Source organism: Lathamus discolor, chromosome 1 (assembly GCF_037157495.1).
Source record: "Lathamus discolor isolate bLatDis1 chromosome 1, bLatDis1.hap1, whole genome shotgun sequence".
Lineage (NCBI taxonomy): Eukaryota > Metazoa > Chordata > Aves > Psittaciformes > Psittacidae > Lathamus > Lathamus discolor.
The window spans coordinates 111,448,645-111,467,953 of NC_088884.1; the positions used below are offsets into that span (position 1 = coordinate 111,448,645).

General features: G+C 37.1%; 1 protein-coding gene across 7 annotated transcripts in view; it reads left to right on the forward strand.

Annotated features, from left to right (window-relative positions):
* TBCK (TBC1 domain containing kinase) overlaps window positions 1–19,309 on the forward strand; it is a 99,216-nt gene that overhangs the window by 70,832 nt on the left and 9,075 nt on the right. For 5 of the 7 annotated variants that reach the window (XM_065690607.1, XM_065690627.1, XM_065690641.1 and 2 more), the window contains exons 24-25: window positions 12,125–12,300; window positions 16,488–16,647. The exons of 1 other annotated variant lie outside the window; for it this stretch is intronic. In XM_065690607.1, coding sequence (XP_065546679.1) covers window positions 12,125–12,300; window positions 16,488–16,647 — 336 coding nt within the window. Of the gene's footprint in view, window positions 1–12,124; window positions 12,301–16,487; window positions 16,648–16,815; window positions 16,893–19,309 lie in introns of those variants that run through there. One more of the 7 variants, XM_065690650.1, reaches the window with a different exon arrangement.

Sequence of the window (19,309 nt, forward strand, 5' to 3'; positions counted from 1 at the left end):
TCCCTTCCCTCCTGGACTTGTTGTGATGCCTAACCATTTACTCTTTCAGCCAGGAAGCATAATTCTACTGAGATAAAATCTCAGGGAGGAAATAGTTTCGGGGAAAATGAATGTACATCTTAAGTGGGTTTGCATATTTATTTTGAGAAAAATAAAGTATCAAGAATGGGGAAAAAAAGTCAAATTCCGTAATTTTAATAGCAGTCTGTTCAGCTTTGTGTCTGTCATTTTTTCTTGAGCAGTACACAGATTGGTTTGTGGGGTTTTTTTCTTCCTAAAAAACTTCTTCCCTTGGAAATTCCCAAAGTGTTTTTGAAGTGTTTTTCTTGAATATCCAGGAGTCACAGAGCCAAATAACATTTGCAATGTAACAATTTTCTTCTATGCCCCTATCTCCATTATTATAGACATGGTGGGTGTACACTCTCTCCAGCTACCTGTATATTTTTAAATAAAAGTGAGATTGATGCAATTTCTTTATCGATGTCTGCTCAAATGTGGCAGGTGGACACCCAGAAATCCCAAAGCTGATACAATTACGCCTTTGTCTTGGTCTTTGACTACCAATCCCATTTTCAAGGGTAAGAGTACCTGTTGAATGTTGGGGAATTAAAGCATTCAACTGGAGAAAAGTGTACCAGGTGACTGTTGTTCTTTGCACTGATATGAATGCCAACAGTCCATTTTAGCTTTTGATTTGGTGAAGAGTAGGAGAAATACCTAAGTGGGAAGATGAATTAATGGCTTTATGAAACAGTACAAACATGAAAAACACTTGTTTCTATCAAAAGGTAGTATCAGCTAATTTTCCTGGTGGTTGACTTTTCTTTGCAGATAATCAAAGATAGCTTGCATAACAGACTTCTTATTGATGGGAATTTGGGCTTACTGGCAATAAATATACCAGCACTCAGTTGCTTCTAACTTCCCCTTTGCACCTAGACTATATTTGTCCATATAAAAAATGTATTGCCTAGGTTTATATCGAGTCCTTTAATAACTGGTGTGTAAAGTCCATCTATTCTTCTAAAAGAAGCATGATGAGTAGTGTATACCAACATTTCTCTTTCAGTGTATAAGCTAGGAAATGTTAAAGTTCCTGCCCCTTTACTCTGCTCTCATGTGACCTCACTTGGAGTATTGTCTGCAGTTCTGGTGTTCTCAACATAAAAAGGACATGAAGCTGTTGGAGCAAGTCCAGAGGAGGGCCACGAGGATGATCAGGGGACTGGAGCACCTCTCATAAGAAGATTGCCTGAGAAAGTTGGGGCTCTTCAGCCTGGAGAAGAGAAGGCTGTGTGGAGACCTCATAGCAGCCTTGTGGTATCTGAAAGGGGTCTATAAGGGTGCTGGAGAGGGACTCTTCATTAGGGACTGTAGTGACAGGATAAGGGGTAACGGGTTAAAACTTAAACAGGGGAAGTTTAAATTGGATATAAAGAAGTTCTTTACTGTGAGGGTGGTGAGGCACTGGAATGGGTTGCCCAGGGAAGTTGTGAATGCTCCATCCCTGGTGGTGTTCAAGGCCAGGTTGGACAGAGCCTTGGGTGACATGGTTTAGTGTGAGGTGTCCCTGCCCATGGCAGAGGGGTTGGAACTTGATGATCTTAAGGTCCTTTCCAACCCTAACTATTCTATGATTCTGTGATTCTATAATGGTGAAGTGTTTGTGCTGTTCATAATGGTGGTTACATATCTTCTGCCACAATTGTCTTCTGACTGCCTTGACCTATTTGAGTTTTGGTTTGTGTTCTGTTTTTGTAGGGAACTTGTTTTTGTTTTCTTCTTTCATTGTTCAACAGAAAGCTGTTCCTCAAATTTGTCTTTAGTTCATTGTGCAAGTCATTAACCAATCAAGACCTGAGTTAATGCTTCTAATTTATTTTGCATGTGCCTTTGATACTTCTGGTTTTGTGACCTCAGTGAGAAGTTGGGTTTATTTGTCATGTTTGAGATGAGCTGGTTAAAATTTTTATGTTTCTTTCCTGTGAGTGAATAAACAATTCACTATTTAGTCATGTTGTAAGTTCATCATATTCTGGCAAATATTTTCAGGAATTGTTGAAAGCTTCAGAACTTCTTTTGTGTGTATGTTAACTTTTCCAAGTTTTTTTTCATACTGTTACCATTAGGCAGACAGCAACCAAGAAGCGAGGAGTGTAAGGAAACCTCTTGCTTCCAGCGCTTTGTTTCTGCAGATTAAATTAGGTGAAGGAAGCCTTTTTAGGATTTTCTTTACTCCGCTTGGTTTTAGGAGTATAAATATATTTTCTAATGTTTAGAACTTTTTCTGATAGAAGATAAGACATTAAATCAATTAGCAGAGTGGATAAAACAAGAAATACATGACTTAAGAGATAACTGATGTGAAATGTTAATTTACGAGTCTCTAATGAAAGTCGTGGGATTTTAAGGTTGTAATACAAATAGCAATTATTTTAATTGAATGTAAACTCATTGAAACAAATGCGCTGTTTTTTATTAGTTGAGGCAAAATTAAAGGAGTATGTTTATAATCTAAACATTATTTATGTGAGAATTTAATAGTTTATTAGACAGTCACTTAGATCGTATGTAAGGATTGTAAACAAATTTTGTGCAGACTTAGTTTCCAAGTCTCCCTGAGACGTGTTTGTCTGCTGTGAATGTAAATGGAGCATTTGGAGCAGCCAGAGCGCTCTACTGCAGCCTTAGGCTCAGGTTCTGGATGCATTTATTGTCTCTCTAGTCCTTCCTCACAAGCCTTTGTGATTATACCCATTTGAAGTTGAAAGCTGAGTGTATCTGACCTTTTTGACCTCACACAATTGGGATTCCATGACTGATTAACAAATGTGCTTGGGATGGGGAGGTAAGTATACCTGTAAAATTAATTAAAAAAAGAGAAAAAGGGAAAAATAAAAAATCTACCCACTTCTCTCTCTCTGCACCTTATGGGAATGTTTTATTTTGTGTTTTTTTCTAATTTTGAAAATGTTTTAAAATCAGATTCTGGGTTTGTTACCCTTTGACTGTTAGGTATCTTAGTAGTTTATCACACACTAATATGCTTCCACAGACATAGCTACCTCCTGCCACTAACAGCAGCTCTCATTCCAGCATGCACGAACTCCTCCATATATATGGCATATATTTATTACTGCTGTGAAAGTTATGTCTTAAAACACAGTGCTGTGTAACAGTGCTATTGAGAAAATGTAATAGAAATTAAATTCATTACATGGGGAGGGGGTGTACTATGTCAGAGCTACTTCTATCAAAGGCCTATAGTGTTTTTTTTCCTCTGCTCCCCAGTCCTCTGTCCTACCCTATTTCTTGTCTCTACATAGGTCTGTATGGGACCCCACCTTAGGCTAACCTGGAATCCAGGATTCCATCACATCCCTTTTTTAATGTACCTTAGGCCAGGTTAAGTGCTGTGTGTTTTCTCAGTTGAGTCAGGATGCAGTGTCATGATCTAATTTTATTAGGAAGTTTAGTGAGAGGATGAAAAAGACTCCTGAATGCAGCTCTCTTGTCTGGTGCTGTTGCTGCATTATTGCAGTTAATAGCCTAGTACAGATTGTCCAGTTGTTTGTGTGATTGTGTCAACATCATCTTAATCTACTAGTAAAATTGTTATAGCTGTGTATATTTTTTTTTTCTCATCTGTCATTTTTACCAATGGAAAATCTGATTTTCAAGTATGTGTGACGGCATAACTAGAAGAAAGAGCGCCTACTGATTGCAAAGTTGAACTTGCAGCAAAAGTTAGCCATAGAGCCCATCTTGCAAACTGAAAATGTCACAGAGAAATGCTGCCATTGTGAATGCCAGTTCAGAGAACAGAAATCATGGATAAATAGCAACTACAGTTGAATCCTAAAAAAAGATGGATTGCCTAAACCCAAGGTCTCTCTCTGACACCAAGTAACATATGTGATCACATTGCAAGGGAAAGGAAATCCCTCTTCCAGTTACAGTTTGCGTTGAGATGTGATATAAAATTCACGTTGATTTTGGTTTTAAACGGCAAGGAAATCTGACAGTTTAAGATTCTGTAGTGGGTTGGGTTGTTGTTTTTTCTCAAGGCAAAGTAATACAATTTATTGTCAAGGAGAGAGCATCTATCAAGAGTCAGAAAAGAGGCACTGATGAAAAGTGGGGAAGGCTTGCAAGATCATTCTTGCTGCTACTTCAAGTTTTATTTCATGTTAAAGCATCTTGTGGGTATTTTCAGGCATGACTGGGTTATGGCTCAGCTTTTTATTTTAAAATGGTTTCCTGCAGTGGTGAGAAGTGTTTACCTGCTTTATCACATCAGAGGCATTAATGAGACTTCTCAGCATGTCTGCCTAGCTGCATGCAGGGAGTAACTTGTCTTTCTGCTCTGCTGACTCAGCTTACTCACTCAATTATATTATTCCAGGGAGAGAGAGAGAGGTTTCCTTAATAATGAGCTACTTTGGCAAGCACACTTCACTTACATTTTTATAGACTGCCTACAGTAGTGTATGAAGATGTTTGGAGAATGCTTATGGATTACAATTGGCTAGAAGCTGCTGTTTGCACAGTCCTTTTTAAGGTGTGGTTTCTGGAGCTGGAACCTTTGTGGAGAATCAGGGTGATGGAGAAGAGGTGGAGAAGTACAGCTTGCAAACTGAAATGGTGCAAACTTTAGAAATCGGAAGTAGAGGGAGGCAAAGAGGGTAGCAATACAATGGCAAAGAAGGACTGAATCTGAAGTGTGAGTTTGCTAGAGACATTCTGTTAAGAACAGTGGCTTTACAGTGTTTAGAATATTTTTGAGAACAGTTCCTAAAATCTGCACTTTTGGTTGTTTCTCTTTTATAAGTAATTCTGATTCAACATCAAAAACAATGAAACCTTTTTGTATACCATTTGCTAATAATGGTCATCAAAAAATGGTGGGGGTGGAGGGAGGGGAATTAGGGAGTGTACTAAAACCTGTATTTTTATTTATTTATGATCATTAGAATACCTGCCTGTTTAGGTTTCGTTCTGTCAGTAACAGTGGATTTAAGCATTAATCTTTCTCAGTTGGTACAGGACTGAAGTATTTACTGGGCCATGAGAATTCGATGTAGTCATTCTATTTGTTTAAAAACAAAAACACCCCACCAAAGATAAACATGCAAAAGACAATGGTTTTAGGGAACTAAGTACTGCCTTCATCTACTTAATTATGAAGGATATAGACAAAAACATTTGCATGAAAAATACTAAGTGCAAACATGCTGGTAATGATTGGTTTCAGTTATAAAATACTCTTGGATGATGCAGCTAAAATCCAGTGTTCTTATTTAATTGACTTTGTTCTTAGATGCTTCCTGAAAACTGACTTTGCCTGTCTTGAAAATTCTTTTTTGAATAACAACATGATAGCAGTGGCTTTCCTTATAAATTTGTCCTGAAGTGTCCTGTTCTTGCCTATTCTCCCTCTTCTTTTCTACCAGTTGTTTTCTTACGACAGTTATGTTTTAGTTGGTATAAAATAGTGCTACTTTATATATTTTTTTTTTATCTCAAAGCTTATGTGATGGCACCATGGGATTGAGTATTATTTAGGTGAAAATCACTGTAAAAAAATACATTAGCTTTCTTCCATAATGGTTATTTAAAGTAAAACCAAGCACAAACAGAAATATCTTTGCTACAGACTAGTGTGACTTTTGATTTGGAGTTGCATCTGTTTGGCTGCTGTGTGAATCTGCCCTTGTCTCTTTCCCTGTTTACTCAAGTCTCCAAAACCCACTATCTTCTAAGATGGTTTTAAAATGTTTTTGTCATCTTATTTCTAGATATACATGCATATATTGGTTTCAGAAGCAAAACATGATAATCCAGCTATCTGGAATGACATCTTCCGTGAAGCATTTTTTTTTTATGAAGGACTTTGATACTTTGACTAGGTGGTTTTATTTGAACACCAGAATTTGATTATACTGAGCTTCATGCTGAAGTTCCTTCTGTATTAATTTTGCTGCAGTAAGTTTCACCAGCTTCAAAGACAAAAGGGGGGAAACCCCGCTTCTACTCAGATAAAGTAGAAAGTATCCTTTCCATGGATAAAAAGTTCCTTTATAGCTTCCCTGTTTTATCAGATGGACTGATAAGTTCAGATTCAGCAGAACTAAAGATACTTCCTTATTTTCTAAATAAATAAATAATGTATATATTTTTCTAATAGCCAGAATTAAATGCTTATAAGAGATTTCAGGCTAATGGAAAAAGAGATAGTAGCTATGATTGTGCCAGCCTCATGTTTTGGAGTTCTTTAATCTTTCTGAAGCATGACGTACAATTGGAGAATTCTTAGGCAGCTTTAATTCCTAATATTAAAAAAAGTCATAATAAATTCCTAATGCCTCTTACTTCTTATTAAGAGCAGTAAATGCATATGGCTTAGCAATTCTCAGGCCTATTTGAAAATTAATGGGGTGAGAGCCGTAAGTACTTTCAAAGCAAAGAATTTAGGGTGTTGTCAGAGAAACTTCAGGGAGGCAGGCAGAACTCACACTTCAGCTCAAGTACATATTTTCCTATTACCAGCCTGCTGATCAGGCAATCTTCCCTGATGAGCAGCTTCTTATAGCTGACTAGTGTAAAGCAAGATTCATGCTTTAAGTTAAGATAGGATAAAATCACAACTGTGTAACTGGACTTTTAACTACCTTCTGGAACTGTGCTTAAAGTAGAGCTTTTGCCCTTTTTAAAAAGGAGTGAGGGGTGATTTCTTAGAAATTATGTACCATGTCTGCCTTGGAAAAGAGTAAATAGATCACAGGAGAAGGATGAACAAAAGGAAGAAACAAGTATCTTATATGTGATATGCTGCTTGAACTTCAGCTTTTCCCAGTGGTTATGCTGGCTTTTGGGGTTTTTTTTTGTCTTTTTTTTTAATTGTCCTCTTTGCAGCCCAAATAGACTAATAAGTATTACTAGCATGGACGTTTTGGTTTGTGGAATAATCTTTACACCCTCCCTTCATTTTTTAAAACAAAAAATTGTAGATTCAGCTAGATGTAAGCAGGTGTCCTGAGATGTAACTACCTGCAGCTTAATTTAGCTGGAATCAAAATCTCAGTTGGATGCTACTGCCTCTTCACAATTTGTTGGATATTTGTAAATAATAACTAAGAGACTATCAGTGCACTAAACTTTTTCTAAGAGCCTTAAAAGACTTGGTCTGAAGTGGGCCCTCACACTTCCCTCACCTATTGTTCCTTTTGGTTCTTCACAGCTGGAAACTGATGCCTGCAAGGACATATTAAAGCCTACACAGGGAATTGAAACCAGCAGTCAGGACAAATATTAAGCCTCCTGTCTAACATGTCAGCCTGCATTTTGTACATCTCTTCTTAGTTGGCCAGGCTGAGGGAGAGAGTAGTCACAGATGTGGCAGACAACAGCTGGAACACTGTTGTGCAGGGTAGTAGGAAGGGTGTTAAAGGTTCAAGAGAATCTGCAAGGTTTAGGTGCTATGGGGCCATGACAGCCTCAAGCACTGTCTGAACTTAAGTCCAGTGCCAAACTACAGGTATCCATAGCAGAATGGTGGTATGAAGAGGAGAAGTGTGAGGTGGACTGGGTAAAAGGATTGACGGTTTATTGTTAGCTGTGTTTAGTTTGTGCTGAGTGACAGTTCATTAGAAAATTCCTGTGAGGACATGCCTGACATGAAATACAGTTGTTATCAGATACAGCAGATAAAGTCAATTTTTAAAATATAATTAGGAAAGATGATCTTATAAATGCATGTATATATTTCACTGTGCATTTGAAGGAAATAAATTCATCTGATAAAACAGTTGCTAAAAAAAGAAAATTCAGCAGTTCTATTTCCCACAAGTCTGTTGAGGAGCTTTCAGCTGCAGCTTTGTTCAAAGTCTACATAGAGATATTGTATCGCTAAATATGCCGTTGAAGCAGATCTGGACATACTAGGTCAAAGCAAGGATGATTGTAAATTTCATGGTTAAATGTGTTTCTCCTTATTTTCAACCCAGTTAAAATTAAAAAAAAAAAAAAAATGTCGTGGTTATTAAAACCTATTCACAGGACAGATAATGTTTACCTGTGGAGCACTTCTTGTGGTGTTATACTTTCAGATGAGGAGAAAAGGTTTTTTTATCAGTATAGGAAAAATTCGAGTAGTTTGTTTTCTGCTGTAGACTTCATGCTTGCCTCTTAAACTTTTATTCTTTCATGAGGCATTTATCCCGTCCACTGAATTAGACAAGAATCACATAAATAAAAGTAGGAAGTGGTTGTGTCATTTGCCTCCGTCACAACGTAAATATTTCTCCATAAGCCTTAATTTGGATCATCTCGGCGAGCTTCACTGGCATGGTCCACATTTATAGTGCCTGACTTTGCTACCAGGTTTATTGTTACCTGTAATCTGACTCTACTTTAAGGATTAAACTCTCTTCGCAGTAGACTCACTTCCCTTCCCACCTCAGTGTTGCTCCACAAATGTTCTCCTGAGGAAGAAGCATCACTTGAGGAGGGTGTAGTGACATCTGCCAGTATTAGTCATCAGGCAAATTAAGCTGTCTCAGCTAAATGCATATTTATGTCATCACTACTCTTTCTACGTTGATAACTTTCTTGGATACTGCAAGCTTGTGCCTGCTGTGAATCCCCTAGACATGAACTGCTGAATTTGTTTGGCTAGTCTGAAGTTTGTGAGAAGATTTTGATTTTTTTATTCTTCCTCCTCCTCCTCCCCTTTGATGCAGTTCATTTCCATGGACTCTTCTTGGAGAAATCCAGCTACTTGACTAGAGGGTTGGCTTTAGACATCAACTGAGAGTTGGCCATGTCCTCTGTCATACTGTTATTTTTATAGAAACAGGTCTCCCTTGAGTATTGGTTATTCTGTTGAAACAAATCATAGAATCACAAAATAGTTAAGGTTGGAAAGAACCTGAAGTTCATCTAGTTCCAACCCCCCTGCCATGGGCAGGGACACCTCATACCAAACTATGTCACCCAAGGCTCTGTCCAACCTGGACTTGAACACCACCAGGGACGGAGCATTCACAACTTCCCTGGGCAGCCCATTCCAGTGCCTCACCACCCTTACAGTAACGAACTTCTTCCTTGTATCCAATCTAAACTTCCCCTGTTTAAATTTTTAATCTGTTACCCCTTGTCCTGTCCCTACAGTGCCTAATGAAGAGTCCCTGCTCAGCATCCCTATAGCCCGCCTTCAGGTACTGGAAGGCTGCTATGAGGTCTCCACTCAGCCTTCTCTTCTCCAGGCTGAACAGCCCCAGCTTTCTCAGCCTGTCTTCATACGGGAGGTGCTCCAGTCCCCTGATCATCCTTGTGGCCCTCCTCTGCACTTGTTCCAACAGTTCCATGACCTTTTTATGTTAAGGACACCAGAACTGTACACAATACTCCAAGTGAGATCTCGCAAGAGCAGAGTAGAGGGTCAGGATCACCTCCTTCAACCTGCTGGTCCCGCTGCTTTTGATGCAGCCCAGGATACGGTTGGCTTTCTGGGCTGCGAGCGCACACTGAAGCCGGCTCATGTTCATTTTCTCATCGACCAACACCCCCAAGTCCTTCTCTGCAGGCGAGCACATTATCCAGAAAATCAAGCATTTTTCTGATTATAAAGACCTCTCTGATTATTGTGACCTCTCTTATTCTGAATTTGGGAGGAAGTTATGTACTGAGACTAGCAATTTGTAAGTTCTGTTTTGAATACTGTCACATACAATGGATAAGGTGGCTAATGTATTTCCTGAAGTACAGTTACAGATTTTGTGAGTAATTTTGGGTGCTTTTTGGTAACATACTTTACAACAATTTCTAACTGCAGAAGGACTAAGAAGTCTTTTTTTCTGAGATGTAACTCAGGAAAATATATGTATGCACCTCTGTTCTCTCTGGCATGTTCTCTAAACTTGGAATAGTCCTCAGGTTAAATGAGAAACTCGCACGTTTAGAAAACAAAACAAAGCTAGAGCTACCAACAGTTGATTGGCTAATACCAGTTAGTAATGCTTCCATTTCCTTCAGTTTTTCCTGTTCTCTTGAATTGTTTGGGTTTGGTTTTTTTTGGGTTTTTTTACCATGGGCCATATGCACATAGTGTCGTGAATCATTGTGATCACTGCAATCTAAAACAAGATTATAGAAGTGGGGTATTTTTTCAAAGCAGAAAATTTGCTATTCTGGTACTTTTAGAAATACCTCTATGTTGCCTGTACTGTATAACTTTATTCTCAAAGGTAATACATGATAATGTTCTATTTGTTCTTTTTAGCTTTCCACTTTCTGTAGTCCATTTCTGTATGCTGTGGTCATGTTCTGAACAGCTGCAGAGTGCAGAAGCAAATCTTCATGATGAAATGGCTATTTCATTAATATAGGTCGTCTTCTTCAAGAATAAGACATCAAAACAGTCTGAAGATCTTTCAGAAGATGGTCCCTGATCCTAGTCATTCTGTTTGTTGTGTCTCCTGACAAGCCAGAATAACTCACTAGAAACAGCTATAGACTTAATTAGAAACAACTTTTGTGTTAATTAACCTCCTGCTCAATTGGAGCACAATGTTTGCACAAGACAAACCAATTCCGTTGCAGGACGACTAAGCTCCATGAGTGTATCTTTGATGTACATAACTCTTGGAGTAAGTTGAGTTGCATAATGCTTTGGGTTTTGCTGGTGGGTTTTTGGTTTTGCATATGTAGCCAACCTGTTAACTTTGCTGGATTAAAGCATAATGAAAACTTTAATATTTACCTGTGATTTTTCAGATTGAGGCAATGGCACCAACAGAAAAAAAAGTTACAAAAGACAATAAATCAACTCCTTAACACCATGGTGCATGCTAATGTATTTTGAATTACATAGTGTATGAAAGTTAAAAAAAAATGAAATAAACACTTTCATTTACTTGAAGTGAAAAAAGACCTTTTAGTGAAAATACAGTTCTGAAAGTCCCACCAGGGTAGCTGAGAGATTAAAGAAAAAAGTCTCATGTTTTCATATGTAATAATAGGAAAGGTGACTGTAGCAGTCCTTCGGCTTTTAGATCTTCACACAGGATTTGCAAACCTGATGTTCCCAAGGACAGAACCCTAGGGCATGCCTATTGCTTGCAAAACATCCAAGTGTGACCCTCTTAAACAAACCCTTATGTTTTATTTTGTGTGAGTCAAGCTAAATCTTTTGGGTGAAACTAGTTGTAATGGCACTTAAAAGTTTCAGCAATGTAAAACACTCTTTGAAGGTAGGTGGAGACATGGCTTTCACAACTATCTGACGGTGACCATATTTCAGTATTTTCTTCTGCAGTTCAGAGATTTATATGTGTTGGTAATTAATGAAAATACAGGATTTCTGCATTGTTATTCACAAAAATAAGGTGGGTTTGGGGTTTTGGTTTTATTGCTTCATTTAGATATGCATGATCTTTTAAGAATGTAAAGTGAGGAAATGCTAGCACTTAGAAATAGTTCTGAGATAATTCACAATGAAGGCTCTCTTATGAAAAACAGTTCTGTCCCCCAATTTCCTCATCCCCCAAAACTAAGGAACGAATTTTGTGGGTTTTAATACAGGACTGTTTTCTTACACTTCTAGTGTCCTGATGTGCCTGGTGTTTGGCTGGGGTGATACCTGGAGTTTAGATAGCTCTGCATCTTACAGAGGCATCCCTGCAGCTTTTGTGCAAACTGTACAATTGCCACCCTTTTTTCCCCACTCCAAGGATGAAGCCTTTCAGCTTCTCCTTTCAGAGTGCGTGTTCTAGCCAATTTAAGTAACTTCTGATGCTGAGAAACTTCTTGTATGTTTTGTGACCCCCTCGGCCACAGTGAATAATTCATTAACAAATCACAAACTGAAATAGTTTGCACAGATTGTGAAGCAATTTCAGTTTTTAACAACTTCAACAGAATAATTGGCAGATAGGCATTTGGCACTGCTCTGGAGCTTTTCTGTACTGATGGTTTTAACACAGACTATTTCAGAATTATAAGGAAAAGATCTGTTTCTGTCTAACTGGGTTGTTACACTTTGAGGTTGTCAAATAAGTAGAAGTTTCAAAGAACACCATGTATTCTATCACCTTTTAAGATTAATTTTCTTCTTTTAAAGTCTAGGGATTCCATCAAGTTGGATGACCTGAAGGCAGAGGTGTCACCACGAATTTCAGCAGAAGATCTGATTGATTTGTGTGAGTTGACAGGACCTAATAATTCCAAAACACCTGTAAAGAAGACAAAGTCTAGTAAGCCAAAGTTGCTGGTGGTGGACATCCGTAACAGTGAAGAGTATCCTTCAAATCTGAGTGCTAGCCTTGCCAAATCATGCTTGTGTTAATTACTTACTCATTGTCTGCAGGCAGTGAAATGTTCGAATGGTAAATAATGGAAGGGATGTGGTAGAGGTTCAGTGCAAGGACTGATGGCAGACTTTGTCATGGACAGACTCGGTTTGCAGAGAAGAAGACAAATATATTTTTGCCTTCCCATTTTAAGCTGTGGGTGTAGTTAAACCACTTTGGACCAGTAGTGCTTTTTTTATGACATGTGTTGTCAGTAGACCTTCCTTGTTTAGTATTTTGGAAGGGGGTGAGGCTTTCCAATTAAGTGGAGGGGAAATAAAGATGAGTTAATAGCTCATGTGCTTTGCCAGTCCCTCAGTGGAAAATCGATTCCTATTGAATGCCTTCTTGGTACTGTCAGGAAATGCAGTCATATGGCTGCCTAACATATCTTCTAGTTACCTTTAAGACTTTTCTGATTATAAGCTATCTTGAAGCTATATTTTTATCAGCAACTTAATTATTTGTTCTTTTTCAAATACATATTTTTTTGTGTGTGAAATATTTTTTTTTTTAATTATTTTCCTGAAGTAATGTAGTTATGGGGCTGGGTTTGCTTGGGATTTGGAAAGGGGAGCCCTTCTTACAGATGTGCTTTGCAGGAACACAGATCTTCATCAACATCCATCTAAAAGTGGGAATAATTACAAGATTTCATTAGAGATAACTGTTAACATTATGCTGAGTATTTGGGAATATACTTGGTTGCTCCTTTCATAATAGTAAAGGTGATATAGAAGTTGGTTTTGTGGTAGGTGTACTCTTAGCTTGCTGTGTTGTAAGCTTAAAAACAACCTATCTCCATATCTACATTTGCTCATTAAGAATTAATGTTTTTAGCTTAATCGGCGAACAGTACTCTATGGAAAAATAGCAAAAGAATCATGAGATTTAGTCCACCTTTTACTTTCAGAAAGGAGGATCATTCCTTTTACATACATCTGGCTTGTTCTTAGAGATCTCCAATAATAGAGATTCAACCAGCACTCAAACCTTTATGATAAGAAAAGATCTTCCAGTGTCTAACAAATGCATTAACATACTGCATGCTTAGTAGAAAAGTGTAAATTCAAGACAGTGAAATGAATGATGGATTGGTGCCAATATTTGGGCTAAAATGTATAGTAAAAAAATAAATAAATAATGTTTCAACTTCATCTTTTTCATCTACCTTGTTAAAATACCACTTTAGAGGTAATTGTATATGCAGAAAAACACCACTACTAACATTTTTCTCTTAAATTTTTATCAATATTTGTGACAAAGTAGAAAAATAAATCTTATTTTTACTATGTAGAGGTAAATTTATTATTTACGTAGTAAACAGAATAGTATAATTGGACTATTCCAAATTAAAACTGTTTAAGGAATTACAATTTTATTGTAGGCCAAACTTGAATCTGTAATGTGATCCGCTGTGGAGTTAAGACAGAATGGTCAAAGGAACACAAAAAGTAGTTTTTGTTTTTCTTGCATGTATTAATTTCATGCATCAGTTAAGTATTTGAGTTAAGCAGAGATACATGTGTCTGGGTAGTTTGACTCTTTATTTTCTGGATTTCAGCAGCTTCTTTACTCCTGAATCTAGATTGTTGAAAACATGGTCTTCTTTATTCAGAAAACAGTAAAAATGCAGGCTATTTTATGAGAGATAATTTCTTCATCAAGAGAAAATACTTTTCAGATTCAGTTTAAGAGAGAATTCCCTGGAATTAAAAACTGTAAAAGCTTATTGTTACTGCGTAGAAAGCTTTGATACAACCAAGATAAATAACGTTTCTATTTCTACATGCATCCTTCTGTTATTAATTATTTAAGCTACTTCCTAGAAATCATCAAGGAGAATGCAGAAGGAGGGCAAGTAATATAAAATGCCTGGACTACAGTTGTTGCGCTGAAGAGCAACTTTCAGTGTATCTGTGTATAGTAACAGATTTATTTATATTATAATGGGGGTCAAAGTCAAGGTGTTTGTTTAGATGTTTCTGTAGCTTTTCCTAATAGCTTGATAGTAGGTTTTACTCTACTGTTGTACTAATATTATTCTATTCTAGCAGAGTAGATTCAAAATTTCAATGATTTTGAAATCATTTGACTGCTATGATGTGAGGGGGTTTATGAGGCTGTCTTTCATGTGACAGACCACTGTGAGGTGTTTCAAAAATATGGTCATTTCGTATGTTTTAGTGTTACGCATCTTCATTGTCTATGCCTGTCATGCTAAACTTCACCCTCACTTTGTTTTCAGTGTGATTTGAAAAAAGCATGAGAGGACTTTCAACAAGTATCAAACATGTTTCATTTTTCATACTAGGATGCACTTGAAAGCTAAGGCATTGTTTTGTAATAAAGCTCACATTCCAAGGCCAAGAGCTATTGGCCCTTTTTCCCTAGTAGACAGCTTTGTAACAGAAGACTTTCTAATGAAAAGGTAATAAAGTCAAAGCAGTGCCTGTGTTGGCCAGCAATTCGTCTAAGGCTCGTTTCTTTAAGCATGTTAGCAGAAATACTGGCAGCTTTCCATTCCTGATACAAAAAATTGTAACTGCATACTTACAGTCTCTCAGTTTGTAGCATAAAATCTTGGCCTTTTTGTTGTCTTAGTACTGGAATGCTTTAAATGGTCACATAAGGTTAGGGAGCATGTGAATGACAAAAAAAAAAAAAACATTTTGGATCTATCTAGTTTGCTACTAATGTTGACATCGAATGTATTTATATTTTAACAGATATTGGGTCAAGTTTCTCTGAGCAGTTAAGCATAGTTGTAATGTGTGAGCAACTAAATCCGTCCAAAGTAATTTTCTGTCTAACTGATGATTGTTTCAGAACTTTTACTGTGGTCAGTAGCAGCGAGAGTAATGTTATAAATGGTATTGAGGAAAGGGGGTTGGCACAGATTAGTAAAGCAGAGATGCCATAATTTTCCCCTTCAAAATAGAAACAAACTGACAACACTAATGCATGGTACATGATGACCTTTTGTTCTTTCAATTGTTTTTATATAGCCATGTTTATCCCAAACTATAACAATGATAATCATAAAGCTGAAAGTGTTACACAAACCACAAGAAATGCATGCTAATATTAACCTAAGTCAATTAAATCTCATCTCCATTTAAGGCACCTCCTTTATTAAAAATTATTTTGAAATTAATTATAAACTAAACTAGCTTTCTGCAAATACAGTTATAAAGAGTGACTAATTGGATATTTGATATTGTGAATATTTTTGCAAAACTTTTCTGTTTTCTGTTTCCCATCTTGTCAAAGCTGTTCTTTCAAATTGCTGGGGAAAGGGAGTGTTTCCAGGCTTGTGTGTACAGTCCATGAAAGTAATTCAGAGGTTTGTCAAGGTCATGGTGCATTTTCAAATTCATAAAAAGCAATGTAGTGGTGGTCCAGCGTAATTTTATGAAAGAGACTTTCACATTCAGTATTTTATCATAAAATCTCATTGAATGGTCATCCTTTGAGAGTGAAGCACAACTGGCTATATCTCAATGTTGCTTGCACTTGCTTGTTTTCAATTTAATACCCTATACATACTTACTGTTACTGGGACTGCAGATAGTATATATGATGCTCATTGTCTGGGAATCTGAGTGCATGTATGTTAGAATTTCAGTTTGGATCAGAATTGTAGGGGACTCATGGGGCTTGTCAGAAGTCTAAGGAAGTTTTCCATTAATCCCCATTTAGTTTTGGTTCTCATTGCAAGTACTTCCTTTTGCATAAAGCATTCCTGGAAAAGGTGCTCCTGCTGCTTACTGGTAATTGGCTCCTGTTATCAGACTAGAGCTGATCTGAAGTAAAATCCACGAAAATATGTATATTGTGGATATCAGTTCTTTAGCACAAAGTGTTTCATTTAGCAGATCAGTTTTTGTAGTGCTGTGCTATGTCCTTCATGGTAAAACAACTCTTCATTCCATCCTTTTTTTTAACAGGTAGTGTCAGAAGCTGTTTTCTTCATTAGAGTAAATAATCAAGGAGGTTTGTCAAAATACACTAGCATAAAAGACCAGTACTGTTGTATCAAGGCAGCCAGAATGAAGAGTAGGTTCCTCCTACAGCTTTGCATGTACCACAGATTTCTCTGCCTTTCAGATGTCCTTAACTGATCTTCCTAAGCTTTAACCGTGGCCACATTTCGGGCAGCATCAATGTCCCATTTGCATCAGCATTTACTGCAGAAGGCGATCTTGTCCAGTGTTCAGCAACTGCCACACTCCAGAGCTTTAAAGGAAGAGTTGTGGTGATTGTAGGAAATGTAGTGAAGAACACAGCTGCTGTAAGTATATTACTATAACGTGTATGTTTATACTTAAAAATACATCAATGGCATGAGTGCAGACAGTAGTAAATAAATGCTGGAGTCTGGGTAATTCTGATTAGTAACTTTGGATATGATGACAGGATTTGGAGTGATTTTTCTGTTGTCATTCATTTCTGCTTCTAGACCAAGACAGATTTCTCTTTAAGTGCATAAAATTCCAAGAGCCAAATGGAGATTATTTCAATGACACATATTTGATGGTGGGTTATGCAACTTTCAACAATTACGTTGTAAAACACCAAACATCCTAATTTACCTCTGTAGGATCCTAACCATTCACTAACCTCCTGAGGAATAGGAACAAGAAAAAGAAAATGCTTAGGTATTCACTAATGAGTGTCTATGGGAGATATCCCACATACTACCAAGTAATTTTCCAGGACCAGTCAGAAATGTTTTCTCTGAAACAAAGGAAAACTGTAAGTATTCTGTTTAAAACAGAACAAAGGAACAACCCAAAACAAGTGCGTGACGGACAGAGAGGACAGAGGCTTTTACAGTGCATTGTGGATTATGCCATAGTTAAGAAGATACAATTTTCTCCTGTAACGTAGTGACACTTCTTATGCAAACTTATTTTTTTTTTAATGTTTTTTAAATGAAAATTGAATCTTTCCTTTTCAGTGCAGCTAAAGAAAATTTCAGTGTGCTTAATAAGTGCAGGTATTTAAGTCATGTGAAAGGGTGCTGTCTTATCCTGTAAACCCTGACTTTCTGCAGCTGAGACAATGTTGACCCAGTTTAACTGGGATTGTCAATATTATAGCATTCCCATAGAAGAGAAACGCTGCTCTGCCTCTTGATTTGCCTTTAGAGTTCTTGAAAGTCTAACTAAAGAGTGTAGAGTTTTAAATAGCAACAAAATACTGGATTGACCAGTTTAACCAGAAATTAATGAAATACTGGAGCCTAAATACTGGTAGGGACTCACCACTTCTATCACGCCCTTAAAGTACATATAAAACCAGCCTCAATTTGACTACATTGATAAAACTTAGAATGCCTTCCTTTTGTGGGTAATTTTTTTAAGGCCAGTTTCAGTTTTACTCTGCATGACTGCATAGAATTGTTTGCCACTGCTCACAGATTTAACCGTTCCAAAACTGTATAGCTTGAGGCTTGACAAGAACAATAGCCAATACTTTCTAAATTTTACTAGGTAATCCAGTCATACGAAAAATTGCAGATGTGAGTGCTTGGAAATAAAACAGTTTTGTACAAAGAAATATAAGATGCTAAGCTTAAAATTTACTTTTTCTAAACAGTTATGTATTTCCAGCTGAAAAGGAATGAGCCACAAATTATACCCTCCACCATAAAGGAAAAATTTTCAGAAGCATTCACTGATATTTACTCCATTAAAAATATGGAGATTGGCACTGTAAGATGTTTGGTTTAAATTTATGCAGGAAGGAGAGAGGTGGGGATAAGTGTGGAAAAAGCACTGATTTTTTTTTTTTTTTTAGGGGGCTATTTGTAATTAGAAGGTTGAATCTTTCAGTTGTGCTTAATATCAGTAGCCTATTTGGCATCATTAAATAAATAAAAAAAATTTAAAAGCACAGTTGAGCGTACTGAACAGACATGTAGAAATAGCTTTTTCCCCTTTTTGCACTTTTCTGTTTGTATCTTTTGTATTTGATTTGGTGCCTGATGATGAAATATTTAAATTGGAAACAAAATGCTATCTAGAACTTGATAGATGAGAGGGAAAGCTGAAAACTTCATCACAGCACTGTTCCAGCAGGAGGCAAAGGAAGCCAGGAGTGCCACAGACTTAAGCATAGCTCTGGCTCTAGTTGAATGCTTGTTAAACCGTTTAATTTACTCACCCTAAATCTAAATGAATAGATTGGCTGATGTACAAGAGCCTTACTGAATGTGCCATTAGCAGCATAAAGGTACTGTAAAGAGGAGCTTGCACTGGACATTGTGTTGTGGTTCTTGTCTCATGCTTCTCTGTGGAATACTTCTTCCGTTAGGCTGGTTCTCACTTCCTGCCAGCCTTTCTTCTCCTAATGGATTCTGGGCACTTGGTAACAGAGCAGATACTTGTTTGTCTCTGAAAATAGCAGGAAACCTCTACATAAAACGCATTATGCTGGAGTTAATCAACCAGATTCTATTTTGCTTTTCAACTTTTAAGTGGTAGCATCTCTTAAGTGAATTAAATCCCCTTTTCACACATCCATTGATAGATAAGTACTTTGTAAATTCCAGTATAGGCAAGGGCTCATTACAGCTGGGAGAATAATACTTACATAGGCAATGAGTGCTGAACTGTAGCGTCTTTTTTTTTTTGGTGTGTGGCAAATAGCATGTCTTCTGATTTTTGTCACTTTCAAAGTCTGAGATACAGCAAGTACAAAGGCAGATGGTAGTTATGCATATGGAGGATGGGAATTGTTTTTCAGTCTTTTTTTGGAAGGGTGACATTACTTCTTCATCTCCCCTCCTTTAATAAACTCTGAGGTTCTAAGCTATTATCTGTTTTCATTTCCAAATTTTTGCCTCTGTTAGATGTTACTCTATAACATCCAATTGTTACATTGATTATTTTTAGTCTAGATAAGTTATGCTGCTTTAAATATGTCGTCTAGACAATTTCTACAAGTTA